General features: G+C 46.3%; 1 protein-coding gene across 2 annotated transcripts in view; it reads right to left on the bottom strand.

Moving 5' to 3' along the window:
• Positions 1–14,351, bottom strand: part of PI4KA (phosphatidylinositol 4-kinase alpha) — a 614,454-nt gene that overhangs the window by 263,443 nt on the left and 336,660 nt on the right. For both annotated transcript variants that reach the window (XM_086942716.1, XM_086942717.1), the window contains exon 20: positions 1,505–1,613. In XM_086942716.1, coding sequence (XP_086798842.1) covers positions 1,505–1,613 — 109 coding nt within the window. The remainder of the gene's footprint in view (positions 1–1,504; positions 1,614–14,351) is intronic.

Here is a 14,351-nt window from a genome sequence, read left to right as displayed (position 1 = left end):
GAAGGACAGCATCAACCCTTACAAGAAGCACAAAAGATTTGACTTAGCCAACTCTGTCCATCAGACAAGTAAAGTGGTTATGTGGGCCTGCTGTCTTTCGAAACAGTCTTCTCGTGGCCCAGAAAAGTTATCACCAAACTGAAGTATGTGGTATTCAAGCGATATGTCCTAAAACAAGCTCTACATGCCCCAAAATTGGGGCACCTGAAATGGAGCTAAAGTGATGGTTTGGCCTGGCTTTGTCTGACTCATGGTGCCAGTGGTCCCATTCCAAAACAGAAAGAGGAAGCATAGAGGTGCTGATAGAATCACCCTCCTAGCAGTATTGTATAAACAATGAGATTCTATCAATGTGAGGTAGTGGTAATGTTTAAGTGTTTTTAGTTTTTTTTTTAGGTCTAGTGAAATACTAGGCTCTCTCTTAGGTCTAGAAAGACAAGAGCACTATGTGCTTTTTAAAATACCCCTCACACACTAAAAAGTCCTTTAGTGTCATGCTTCATCATAGGGGTCTTCCCGTCCCTATAACGGGGCGGGGCGTGCTACAACCAAACGGACTACGCGGGAGCACTTAAGTTGTGACAGAGGCTATGTGTAGGTGTAGGGGTGTCAGTGAAGTGTAGGGACCTAACAAGTGAGTGCAAAAAAATACAAAAAGTTAAAAATTCCCTGGCTAGTAGAAAAAATATACTTTATTCGCTTCTCTAGCTGGGAACGTTAAGAAGGGGATTTTGAGGTAGAGCAATAGCTTGCTACCGAGTCGACATGTTTCATAAGCAGTCCCCTACTGCTTACTCATCAGGACCTTATAGTGGTCCCTACTACAGATTGCTCAGTTCTAGGCTTATTACTTTAGAACTGAGCAATCTGTAGTAGGGACCACTATAAGGTCCTGATGAGTAAGCAGTAGGGGACTGCTTACGAAACATGTCGACTTGGTAGCAAGCTACTGCTCTACCTCAAAATCCCCTTCTTAATGTTCCCAGCTAGAGAAGCGAATAAAGTGTATTTTTTCTACTAGCCAGGGAATTTTTAACTTTTTGTATTTTTTTGCACTCACTTGTTAGGTCCCTACACTTCACTGACACCCCTACACCTACACATAGCCTCTGTCACAACTTAAGTGCTCCCGCGTAGTCCGTTTGGTCGTAGCACGCCCGCCCTGTTATAGGGACGGGAAGACCCCTATGATGAAGCATGACACTAAAGGACTTTTTAGTGTGTGAGGGGTATTTTAAAAAGCACATAGTGCTCTTGTCTTTCTAGACCTAAGAGAGAGCCTAGTATTTCACTAGGCCTAAAAATAAAAAATAAAAACACTTAAACATTGCCAGTAGTCCCATCCCTTGGTCTCACTCCCAAGAGTAGTGCAGTGGGTGGCATTCACTGTCACTACCCTAGACAGAACATAGGTGTAAAACATGGCGATGCTGGTGGACTACAGAACAAGGCTGGTCTTTAAATGCACTATAGACCATTCTCTGGGGATGAAGTGTTTACTTACCCGACCCTTCCACTGCAAACCCCATGAGCACCGAATACAGCCAGAAATCCCGGAAGAGCTTCTGCAGCCGGGGCTTCGCCTCTTTGATGGGTGGCAACCTTCTTGTGAGCTAAGAGGAGAGAGAGACCAATCAGTGAGTAGGGAGGAAGCAGCTTCACTGTGCTTTCTGCAAAATGAACAAATATCCAAGGTCAACCCCAAGAGAATAAGCGGAGAACCACCAAGCCATCTCATGACCGATATACAGTCTACAGCCCACAAAATAAAGTTCTTAGGAAGTCTGGAGAACTAAGTAAATGAAAGCACTTAGTTGCCTTGCTGATGTTTAACACTTTATGAACGAAAACCTTAGACTGACTGAACTACAAAAAAAACCATCATCGGTTAAAGTGCAATAAAAGTGGCATCGAATCTGGTCGGAGTCAATGGTGCTCGGGTAGACAAACCATTGGCACAGATACTATCGGCTGAAACTAGTAAGGAATATGCTACTTACCAGTATGCATCTGTTCTTGGCATGAAGGGCTGCTGACATTCATATCTGTGCATAGATCGCCGCCTAGTGTTGGGTCCGGATGATTGCACATTGTTGTCCTGGAAGAGTCTTCGAAGTATCACGAGATAGGTGGCTCTTCCCCTGGACTACAGTGCGCATGGGCATCCTCTCCATCCCCAGATTGTTTTTCGCCATTGTGGCAGAGATGGAGTGTAGTACTGAAAGTGATGACCATGCCTGAAAATGCTTCTGAGGGCTGCAGCTGAGACAGGCACCGGGGAGGAGGGCGGGCGATATGAATGTCAGCAGCCCTTCATGCCAAGAACAGATGCATACTGGTAAGTAGCATATTCTGTTAGAGGCATGAGGGCTGCTGAATTCATATCTGTGCATAGAATACATAGCAGTTTCCTCCTTACCGGCGGGTGCCCATGCCAGCAGCAGTTTGCGCGCCACCAGAGGTATGAGGGGGGCTGGCGGAAAAGCGTACGCAAATCTGTCTGACCAGTTCATCCATATCGCATTGCCCTGAGACTGCGGGTGTGGGAACCTGGCGGCGAAGTTTGGGCATTTTGCGTTCTCGCTTGTGGCGAAGAGGTCGATGTCTGGATGACCCCACTGTTGGAAGTACGGATGGAGAACCGACGGGTGGATCTCCCACTCGTGCATCTGATGACTGTGCCTGCTGAGCAGGTCTGCCATCTGGTTGTCGACACCCGGGAGATGCTCCGCCATGAGGAAGATGTTCCTTTGAATGGCCCATTTCCACATGCTCTGGGCTAGGTGAGACAGCTGCGGGGAGTACGTGCCTCCCTGCTTCTGGATGTAATACATGGCGGTCATGTTGTCCGTCCGGACTAACACGACCTTGTTGCACAGGTGCAGCTTGAATGCCTTCAGTGCCATGAAGATTGCCATGAGTTCCAACACATTGATATGCATCCGTTGCTGTTGTGCTGTCCATAGTCCCTGCACTGTGTAGTGGAGGACATGCGCTCCCCAACCCTGGAGAGATGCGTCCGTCGTTAGCACTATTTGTGGGACAGGCTCTTGGAACGGTCGGCCCCTGCAAAGGTTTTGTGGGTTCCACTAATGCAGAGAGCTGTAAGCACGACCGGTCACCAACACTAGGTCTTTTAGATGGCCATGAGCCTGGTTCCACTGACGGGCTAAGCATTCTTGAAGGGGTCGCATGTGCAGCCTCGCGTGCGGGACAATGAATATGCAGGATGCCATCATGCCGATCAGTTGCATGAAAACTTGCGCTGAGAGGGATCGCTGAGGTTGGAACCTCCGGATGAGCGTTTGCATGCTGTTGACCCTGGCTGGGTTCGGCTGCGCCGTAGCCAACTGGGTGTTTATTGTTGCCCCCAGGTACTGTTGCACATGGGACGGCTGCAGGTGAGACTTTGCGTAATTGAGAGAGAAGCCCAGACTGTGAAGGAGGTGAATAGTTTGCGACATGTCGCGGCCGCACTGCTCGGCAGATTTGGCCTGCACGAGCCAGTCATCCAGGTAGGGGTACACGTGAACACCTTCTCTGCGAAGGTGTGCTGCCACAGTCGCTAAGCACTTGGTGAAAACTCTGGGAGCAGTAGTGACCCCGAACGGCAGAACCTTGAATTGGTAATGCTGACTGTTGATTGTGAACCTGAGATATTTTTTGTGACTCGGGTGAATGGGAATGTGGAAATACGCATCCTTGAGGTCCAGGGTGGCTAGGAAGTCGCCCTGACGGAGCAGCGGCAGGACTTGTTGTAAAGTTAGCATGTGAAAGTGCTCCGAAAGGATGTATTCGTTGAGGGGTCTGAGGTCTAGAATGGGCCTTAGGGACCCATCCTTTTTTGGAATCAAGAAGTACAGGGAGTAAACCCCTGCACCCCTTTCCTCGGCAGGCACAAGTTCTATGGCTCCCTTTTGCAGCATGGAGAGGACTTCTTGCTGCAATAAGAGCGAGTGCTCTGTGGACATAGGACGGTTTCTTGGGGGTATGTTGGAGGGGGGGTTGGAGGTTAGCCCTAGACAATAGCCGTAACGGATAAGTTGTCTCACCCACCTGTCTGTTGTGATGTTTTCCCAGAGTGGCAGGAACTGCTGGAGTCTCCCCCCGACAGGTGTTAGATGGTCGGGGGGCAGTGACATGAAGTCACTGTTTGTTGGGAGTGGAGGACCTGGCGTCGTTATTGCCGCGGCCTCTCCCTTTGGCGTTGTTCCCACGGTATCCACCTCTGGTGTTTTTAGTGTAGGCAGATTGCGTGTTGCCCTTGGCGTACTGTAAATGCTGTTGAGCCTGTCCTCTTGTAGCTCCCCTGTTACCGGAGCGACGAAAGGAACCACCCCGAAACTGCTGTGACTGGAGAGCCCCCATGGATTTCGCTGTCTCAGTGTCTTTTTTTCATTTTCTCAAGTGTCGTGTCAACTTCGGGTCCAAACAGGAAGTCCGGATTAACCGGCTGATTGAGAAGCGTAGTTTGGATCTCGGATTTGAATCCTGAGATGCGCAGCCATGCATGGCGTCAAAGCATCACGCTAGTATTGACTGCCCGTGCTGCAGTGTCTGCTGTATCCAGTGCGCATTTGATTGACGCATTGGAGACCTGTTTACCCTCTTGTATAACCATTTCCGCTGCCTCTCTGTACATGTCAGGCATGTGCTGCATCAATTGTTCTAGGGTGTCGTAGTGCGCCCTGTCGTACCTAGCCAACAGGGCCTGTGTATTGGCAATTCTCCAAATGTTAGCGGCTTGCGCTGCCACACGCTTCCCAGACGCTTCAAAGATTTTTGACTCTTTGTCCGGAGGGGGAGCGTCACCAGTCGATTGAGAATTAGCCCTTTTGCGTGCATTAGCCACCACGAGGGAGTCCAATGGGAGTTGGCCTTTGATATAGGTCGGGTCCACTGGGGCAGGCCTATATTTTTTGTCGATCCGGGGATTGATAACTCTGGCTTTGGTTGGCTCCTTGAAAATGGCTGTGGCATGCTTGAGGACTCCTTTATATATCCAAAAAAGAATGCCAGTACTGCCAAATGGTTCAGTTACTTTGTCGATACTCTACATATGATCCAAACAATATGTGGAGGGAATTCAAATCCAAGAGTTAATCACTTTAAATTTGCATTTTATTTACAATTTCTCTTTTTAACTTGTTCTTTTTGTCATTTCAAAGATTTTTTACAAAAACATTATGGTGGAACATATTACAAAAAACAGACATCAAAGTACTTTTCTTATCAGACTCTCATTCATATACATTCATACCACTAGACATATCAGTCATACTCAAAAACCATTCATTCAGCTAACAATCTACAAAAATACGTGCTTTTTTACAACTATTATACACTTTTTGAATCAGCAACCATAGAATCTCATTTGCGAAAATAAATCCCTCTAATCAAAGAGTTGTTCAGTTTTCTTATGGTTTCTACATGAGAACATTTCACTGGGGAGGTCTACGGGCTTCAAACTCCTTCAATATGGAGTTCTCGTCAGGACCATAGACTGAAAATGAAAAACAGGGGGAACCTCTATTAGTGCATATTCTGAAAACAGGCGGAGACTACTGTTGGCTCAACACCCACTACTTCGCATCTTACCTCTCTAATTGTCATTGAGGCGTACCTCATCAGTTCATCACCATCCGCGGAGCGGGACCACCTGTATCACAAATATACGTGCTATTGATGACAGTCAAAAATTCGTTCACCATAACGACATTCATTGTCACACATGCTATTCAAGTATACTCACCATCGGGTGAGGATCGTTTCTCTTAGGATCTAAAATAAAACATAGTACAGGCTATTGATCAGAGACCTGTTTTGTAATGTGCAGCACCCTATCTATGGCGTTTACGGAGTTTTCTTTCAGTCTTACCGGTATTGTTGAATTCCGACCACGTTGTATGAATTTCGTTAGTTTTTCAATGCGGACGTTGATCGTGCGCCTGCGGGGACCAAGAGAGAGCGATTCAGCATTTGCTTGATCAGGAATGCGAGCTTCCTTGACATTGTATACTCCTCAGACATACCTCTCGTTCGCGTTCAGTTCCTACTGTGTCCCATTTCACGCTCAGGCGGATGTGGTTCCGTGGAGTTGTTTATTTCCTGATGTGACTGATCATGTGACTTTGGTTGCGTTCTGTGGACGCCATCTTTGTCTAGTCATTCCGCATCGGTTTTTGCAAGTGTGTTGGTGTCTCATGGGACACGGTGGTCTTTCTGTGTGTCATATTCGGTGTGTTCTAACCCTCTATCAATTCTTTTCATGGGGGGTTGTATTAGATATGTGACCTTTCCGAAGGATCCTACGTGTGGTTGTATCTTCATGGTATTTATAGTTTGAACATTTCAGAGAGTTCATTTAGTCCATTTATTGCTGTGTTAAATCTCACAATCATTGATGCTTCAGTTTTCGATAATTTTGCATCCAAGTCTCCTCCTCTTGGATCCTGTTCCACTTTTGTTATCACTGTCCATCGTAGTTCGTTATCTTCATGATTCTTAATTTGCCAATGATTTACTAATGGGGCATTTGCCACCTTGCGTTTGATCCTTGATCTATGTTGTTGAATCCTAGAGCGGACCTCCTGGTTGGTTTTCCCTATGTATAGGAGATTACATGGGCACTTGATTCCATAAATGACTGATCGTGTTTTACAATTTGTAAACATCTTGTGTCTCCATGTTACTCCATTGTGTTTAAATATTGCTCCTTCTTCGGTGGATTCACAGCAGTTACATCCACCACATCTGTGGTGTCCCATCACAGGTGGTAAGCCCATCATATTTTAAATTAGTGGGTGGTTTTGTTGGGAGTGCAGCTCTCACCAATTTATTGGCTAAACTTGATTCTTTTTTGAAAGCAAATAGTGGGGGTTTCTTTAGGTCCTCACATAAATTTTTAACCAAGTGCCAATTATTATGCACCACTTTTTTTAGCATGTTAGAGTTGGGACAGTATGTGGTAACTAGGGCTATTCTATCCAATTTCTTTTTGGATTTTTTCTCTAACAGATGTTCCCGTGGGGTCCACCATGCCCGCTTTTTGGAACGGTGTAGAAGTTTTTTGGGGTATCCGCGGTCAACAAGATTTCTGGTTAGTTTCTCAGCATGTTTCTCATATTCATACCGGTCTTGGCAATTCCTCCGGATCCTGAGGTATTGCCCATATGGCAAATTCTCTTTTAAGCTGCGAGGATGGTTGCTAGTGAAATGTAGCAGTTTGTTTCGATCAGTCTCTTTTTTATGTAGCGTTGTGATCAAATCTCCTTCCTCCGAAGGGTATACTTCGACGTCCAAAAATGGAATTCTGTCTTTTGAATACATGAGACTAAATTTGATCTCTTCAGTTCTGTTGTTCAACCATTGATTAAAGGACTTGAGTTCCTCCTCGGAGCCCGACCACACGAAGAACACGTCGTCGATAAATCGACACCAATGATTACTCGAATGTCCAAAGGGGTTATCTCGGTAAATGAATTTATCCTCATAAAATGACATGAAGAGGATGGCTAATTCGGGGGCAAATGGACAGCCCATAGCCACTCCTCCTGTCTAAAAATAAAAATCACCATCAAAGAAAAAATAATTGTGTTTGAGTGCAAACTGGGCCAACTGTATAATGAATTCGGTCGGAACCTGTTCTGGCTTGTCTCTAGTTTCCAAAAAATATTTGAGAACCTGTATTCCTTCATCTTGTGGTATTTGGGTATAAAGGGACGTTATGTCCATTGTGACCAACCATTCAGATCTTCTGTCGAATTTAACAATCTGCAGTTTGTTGATAAAATCAGTTGTATCTCTGATGTAGGATTTTACATCAGGAATGAATGGCTTTAGGAAAAAGTCCACGAATTTGGAGATGGGTTCCATTAGAGACTCGCAACCGGACACTATTGGTCGTCCTGGCGGAGAGTTGGCATTTTTATGTACCTTGGGTAGCAAGTAAAAAAGGGGAATTCTTGGGTGTTTTATTTTCAAATATTCCAATTCCTTTTTTCCGAGAAATCCCTTTTCAGAAGCTTCATCAAGAATGGAATACAATTGATTTTTTAGGTCCATTGTTGGATCTTTATTCACTTTGCGATAGCAATTGGTGTCGTTTAATTGTTTATTGACTTCGTTGATGTAAAGTTGGCGGTCCCATATCACAATAGAGCCCCCTTTATCTGCTTGTTTTATTATCACAGATGTATCCTTTGATAGGTTTGTTAATGCAGCAGACTCTGATTTGGTGATATTGTATTTGACCCACTTGGTCTTGTTTTCCATTTCGCAGATTGCGGATAAGATGGTTCTTTCAAAGGTCAATAGTTCTTTAGGTACTTTGTGATTGGGAGGACAGAAGGTGGATTTGTTATGTAGTCCAGTTATTTCCATGTTCATATTAATGGGATTTTCTGAAAAATATGTCTTCAATCTTATTTTACGAAAAAATTCAATTGTTTCAGTTTTTAATTTCACAAAATCAGTCCTTTTTGAGGGGACAAAGGTTAGGCCTTTTTGGAGTATATTCTCTTCATCTTTAGTCAAAACTTTGTTTGAGATGTTAAAAATTAATGAAGGTTTTAGTTCTTGTAGTTCTGACGTCGGGTCGACATCTCCCATGGCTGTGTATATCTCGGTTTTGCTCTTTGTTTTGTCTGGCCTCTCCCTAAAAAATTATTCTGGCCTTGGTGGTTTTGTTGGAAAGAGCCTCTTCTATTAGTTGTTCTCCTGGGTTCTGTATTTTCTCCTTCGCTGTTACTACCTGATGAAGAGGTATCGGAAAAGGTGATGTATTTCTGGAATGATCTTCCTTGATTTTCCTGCAAATATCTCCGAGAGACTGGTCGTGAATAGAAATCTTGTTGTAGATATGGGTACACCTTCTCTATATTAAAGTTTTTTGATCTTTTTCAAATTGGTTTGTTTTTTGATTTACGGTGTAGTCCTTGAATTCACTGATCTCTTTCTCAACTTTGTCTAGTAATCCTTTAGCATCCGATATGAGCTCATTGGTGGTTATATTGGTTTGTAGTTTTTCGATTTCCTCCAGTTGGGCCTTGGATAATCTTTGCGCTGTTTCAATTGTCAGGACCATCAGGTCCCGACTGCATTTTGTTTCTATGAAACTATATCCCTTTTTGTAAATGGGGTCTTCCGTGAAAATGACCGGTATATTTTTTATCTGCAGGCCTCCCGGAATTGTTCCTGCTCTCAAATGCTGGAGCAGGAAGTGACCATGGAGGTCTGTTCGTATCTGCTTTTTCTTTAGCCTTAGAAGTTTTTCCGTTTCGTTTTGGTTTTGTGCTGGTACACTCAGAGAGGCTAATGCAAAGAGGGGTGGATCCGCTAGTAGCTTCTTTATGTGATCTTCACTATATGCAAAGGTTTCATTTTCTGACATACTTTGTTCACACCTTACACGCGCTAATTCATACCTATCACTCAATCACCCACTCACTCAACGGACGACAAAGACCGACACAGGACCAAATTCCTGATTCTCCAACGAGAATGTGTATTTGAACAATAACCAAATAACCAAACTTCTGTCAAGAAGGGGCTACCACATAGGCAACTGAACGCGAACGAGAGGTATGTCTGAGGAGTATACAATGTCAAGGAAGCTCGCATTCCTGATCAAGCAAATGCTGAATCGCTCTCTCTTGGTCCCCGCAGGCGCACGATCAACGTCCGCATTGAAAAACTAACGAAATTCATACAACGCGGTCGGAATTCAACAATACCGGTAAGACTGAAAGAAAACTCCGTAAACGCCATAGATAGGGTGCTGCACATTACAAAACAGGTCTCTGATCAATAGCCTGTACTATGTTTTATTTTAGATCCTAAGAGAAACGATCCTCACCCGATGGTGAGTATACTTGAATAGCATGTGTGACAATGAATGTCGTTATGGTGAACAAATTTTTGACTGTCATCAATAGCACGTATATTTGTGATGCAGGTGGTCCCGCTCCGCGGATGGTGATGAACTGATGAGGTACGCCTCAATGACAATTAGAGAGGTAAGATGCGAAGTAGTGGGTGTTGACCCAACAGTAGTCTCCGTCTGTTTTCAGAATAAGCACTAATAGAGGTTCCCCCTGTTTTTCATTTTCAGTCTATGGTCCTGACGAGAACTCCATATTGAAGGAGTTTGAAACGCGTAGACCTCCCCAGTGAAATGTTCTCATGTAGAAACCATAAGAAAACTGAACAACTCTTTGATTAGAGGGATTTATTTTCGCAAATGAGATTCTATGGTTTCTGATTCAAAAAGTGTATAATAGTTGTAAAAAAGCACGTATTTTTGTAGATTGTTAGCTGAATGAATGGTTTTTGAGTATGACTGATATGTCTAGTGGTATGAATGTATATGAATGAGAGTCTGATAAGAAAAGTACTTTGATGTCTGTTTTTTGTAATATGTTCCACCATAATGTTTTTGTAAAAAATCTTTGAAATGACAAAAAGAACAAGTTAAAAAGAGAAATTGTAAATAAAATGCAAATTTAAAGTGATTAACTCTTGGATTTGAATTCCCTCCACATATTGTTTGGATCATATGTAGAGTATCGACAAAGTAACTGAACCATTTGGCAGTACTGGCATTCTTTTTTGGATATATTAAGGCAGGGTTTGGCCTTACTGCTTGGGAACCCATACCCAGTGGAGACTAGTGTGAGGACTCCTTTAAGCATGGGCAGAGTCTTGGTGGTGCGTTCAGATGTGGAGAAGGTATCAAATAAGAAATCCTCATCCACTGGCTCAGCATGCATCTCGACGTCATGGTTGAGGGCTGCTCGCTCTATTAATGCATTGAATGCTGTAGTGTCCTCAGTTGGTGATGGTTTTACAATGTAGGACTGAGAGTCTGGAGCGGTATGGGGGTCATCAGGGTCATCGCCTTGATCTCCTGCTCCTGACCATTGATTTGAGACATCTTGATCAGTGTCAGTATTGTAAGAGAAGCCCATTTGGCTATAGTCCGCATTCATGTCCTCCTCACTTTGTGTTGGAGATTGAACAGTATGGTGCGAGTAGTCCTGAAGAGGCTCAACAAGAACCGGAGAGGTGGTGGAGACCATCTTCTTTTTGAGGGGAATACTGTAACCTTCCAAGGGGTGTTCAGGCGCCATCTTCCGCGTGTGGACGGTAAGCCTGACCCACTCCGAGTCAATAAACAGTTTTGCCTGGTTGTCGTAAGAAGGCTCATGATAGACGACCTGTGCATGGGAGGCACCTTCGCCATCTTGGAAACCTCGAGCTGCTTTGGACGGGCCGTGGGCGGAAGGCCAAACTTAAGCCCCGTCCAGTCTGCATGCTTCGAACCTGAAGCGCTCGTTTCAGTTTTCTTCGACGCCTGTGTAGGCCGCTCGTTTGACCGCGTCGAATCGAGCTCCCGGCGCGGTGCGCCTCCATCCTTGGGCGTCGACGACAAAGTCGGGGCGTCCTTGGCCGTGGCTTCGACCTTTTTCGCCAGCCCAGTCTTGAGTCCTGAGAGGGGTGGCTGCAGACCTTTTCCCAACGGAAGTCCTTTGCCCTTCTCGCCATGTGTGGTCGATGGCGCGGGCATCGACGGCGAGGCCGTTGAGGCGACGTTCTTGGTGGCTGAGCCCTGCTTCGAAGTCCCAGTCTTGGCGCCGACAGGTATCTTTGGCGCCGAAGGATCACAGACAGCCTTCGAGGAGGTCTTCGACGTCGAACCGACCACCATTTTGAGTAGTTTCGGTTTCGATTTCGCTGAATCGACCGATGGCTCCTTCGAAAGGGTCGTAGCCTGGCTATGTCACGGGGCTGTAGACCGAGAGGATGGATCTTGGCTAAGGCCTTTCGGCGATGCCTCGACCGGAGCCGGAGAGGGCTGAATGTTAATGATAGGCCCCGGAACTGCGGGGGACTCGGTTCTCCACCGGAGTCGTCATCAACGGCCGCAAGGGCCTGATCGTCGTCCCCTACCTCGATGACGTCTTGGTCGTGGGCGAACTCCTCATCTGGCTCGCCCATCTCGAAATTGGAGTCCTGCTCCGACGCCGGGTCCGACATTTCTTCGGGAACGTCGTCTTCCACCTCTTCCTCATCCTGGAAGAGTTCCTCGTCCCCATCATCGAAGATGTTTGCAGGCACTGGTGCCGACCTCTGGGCCGACAGCCTTGCCGCGCGTCGAAGTTTAATAGTCTTTTTCGAGCGGAACCTTGAGCAGGCGAAACATTTCGACTCGTCGTGGTCGGGGGACAAACAGGTATTGCACACTGGGTGCACATCCAAGTTCGAATATCTTGAATGACAAACGGGGCACCGCTTAAACGGGGTCCGTTCCATCGTCGATGTAGTCTGGGCCTCTGTTGTTGAGAGAATCTTCTTTCGACGCCGATCGAAGAACCGAAAGGGCCAGGCACTGAACGATACAATACCGACGCTAAGAAGGCCTTTTGGCCTTAGGAATAGAAAGAATACAAGTTATTTAACTGGAGTTAAGATTAGACATCCGAACCCAATGGCGAAAAAAAACAATCTGGGGATGGAGAGGATGCCCATGCGCACTGTAGTCCAGAGGAGGAGCCACCTATCTCGTGATACTTCGAAGACTCTTCCAGGACAACAATGTGCAATCATCCCGACCCAACACTAGGTGGCGATCTATGCACAGATATGAATTCAGCAGCCCTCATGCCTCGAACACTAAGCAACATAAATGACGAGAACGGAGGAGCGTTGGTGGGGAACGATATTTGTAGTACTGGGTCAAAATAATGCAAAGGTAACCTGTGATTGGGGCTGAGCACCATGACATTACTGGGGCTATGTATCATGACATCACTGGGGCTATTTATCATGACATCGCGGGCTGTCTCATGAACTCATGACATCACTGGGGCTGTGCAGCATGACATCACAGTGGGACTGGGGCTACGTATCATGACATCACTTGGGCTATGTACAATGACATCACTGAGACTGTGTACCATGAAATCATGACATCACTGGGGCTGTGCACCATGACATCACAGCGGGGTTGGGGCTGTGTATCATGACATCACTAGGGCTGTGTACTATGACATCACTAGGACTGTGTACCATGAAATCATGACATCACTGGGGCTGTGTACCTTGAAATCATGACATCACTGGGGCTGTGTACCTTGAAATCGTGACATCATTGGGGCTGTGCACCATGACATCACAGCGGGGTTGGGGCTGTGTATCATGACATCACTAGGGCTGTGTACCATGACTAAATGTAAATGTGAATGTAAATGTAGACGTACTTGTAAAGTGCACTGATACTCCAGAGTGTCTTGGAGCTGTACTTATACCGCTAGGGAACCCTTCCTGGTTTATCCACGTGAAATCTCCACTCCTGGGCATCCCCAGGGTGCAACCAGGCATCCCTAGCGCTGTAGGGGGCCGTTGTGGAGACTAAGCAAGCTATTGCCCAGAGTTACAGCGTGGGGCCCATGCTTAGAATAGGCACCGAGGCGAGAAGTCAGGTCTGAGGAATTATGAGCCCAAGATCCGCCGAGACCAGCCGAGGCAGGAATTGAATCCTGGTCCCGGGCCAGTCCTCTGCATCAGGGACTGCCGCTCTAACCAGTGAGCCACACTTCTCCACCAGGACTGTGTACCATAAAATCATGACATCACTGGGGCTGTGCACCATGACATGACATCACAGCGGGGCTGGGAATGTGTATCATGACATCACTGGGGTTGTGTATCATGACATCACTGGGGCTGTGTACCATGACATCACTGGAGCTGTGTACAATGACATCGTGACATCATTGGAGTTGTGTACCATGTCATGATGACATCACTGAGGCTGTGTACCATGACATCACTGGGGCAGTGTATTAATTCTAATCTCACCTGCAAGTAACTATAGGCATGCACCGAAACTTATCTCGGAATAAAAATCATTTCCACTCGGAGACCGAGGGAACCCCTGAGGTTCACCCGCAAAGGACGTTGTAAATGCGGCGTCTTGGTGGCGGAGCCACTGGCCTTCCACGTGAGCCCTGGATTGGATATCATTTCTGAATGGTCCCTGCTGCTGGGCCTGCCGGGGAGAGTGGTCCATTCAACAGGCTGACACGAGAACAGAAGCGCCGATGGCCGCATCTAGGCACCTGTGCCAGAGTGTCAAGGGTACTGCTTAATGCGTGGTAATGGGGCACAACAATGGCGACCCAAGCACGTGGGGAGTGACTGGAGAAAAGCGCCCGTCTTCAAAAACCTTGTTTTAATTCGGAGTTCAGCCCTCTCAAACCCCAAGTGTAACTTCTTGCGCCCACCGGGCCGGAAGTGACCGATCGATGGGCAGATCGATCCGCACTGCCCACTGGGCAGAGGTGAAAGGG

Source organism: Lissotriton vulgaris, chromosome 11 (genome assembly GCF_964263255.1).
Source record: "Lissotriton vulgaris chromosome 11, aLisVul1.2, whole genome shotgun sequence".
Classification (NCBI taxonomy): domain Eukaryota; kingdom Metazoa; phylum Chordata; class Amphibia; order Caudata; family Salamandridae; genus Lissotriton; species Lissotriton vulgaris.
Note: the sequence above shows the minus strand (reverse complement) of the source record. Positions and strands in the feature narration are given on the sequence as shown.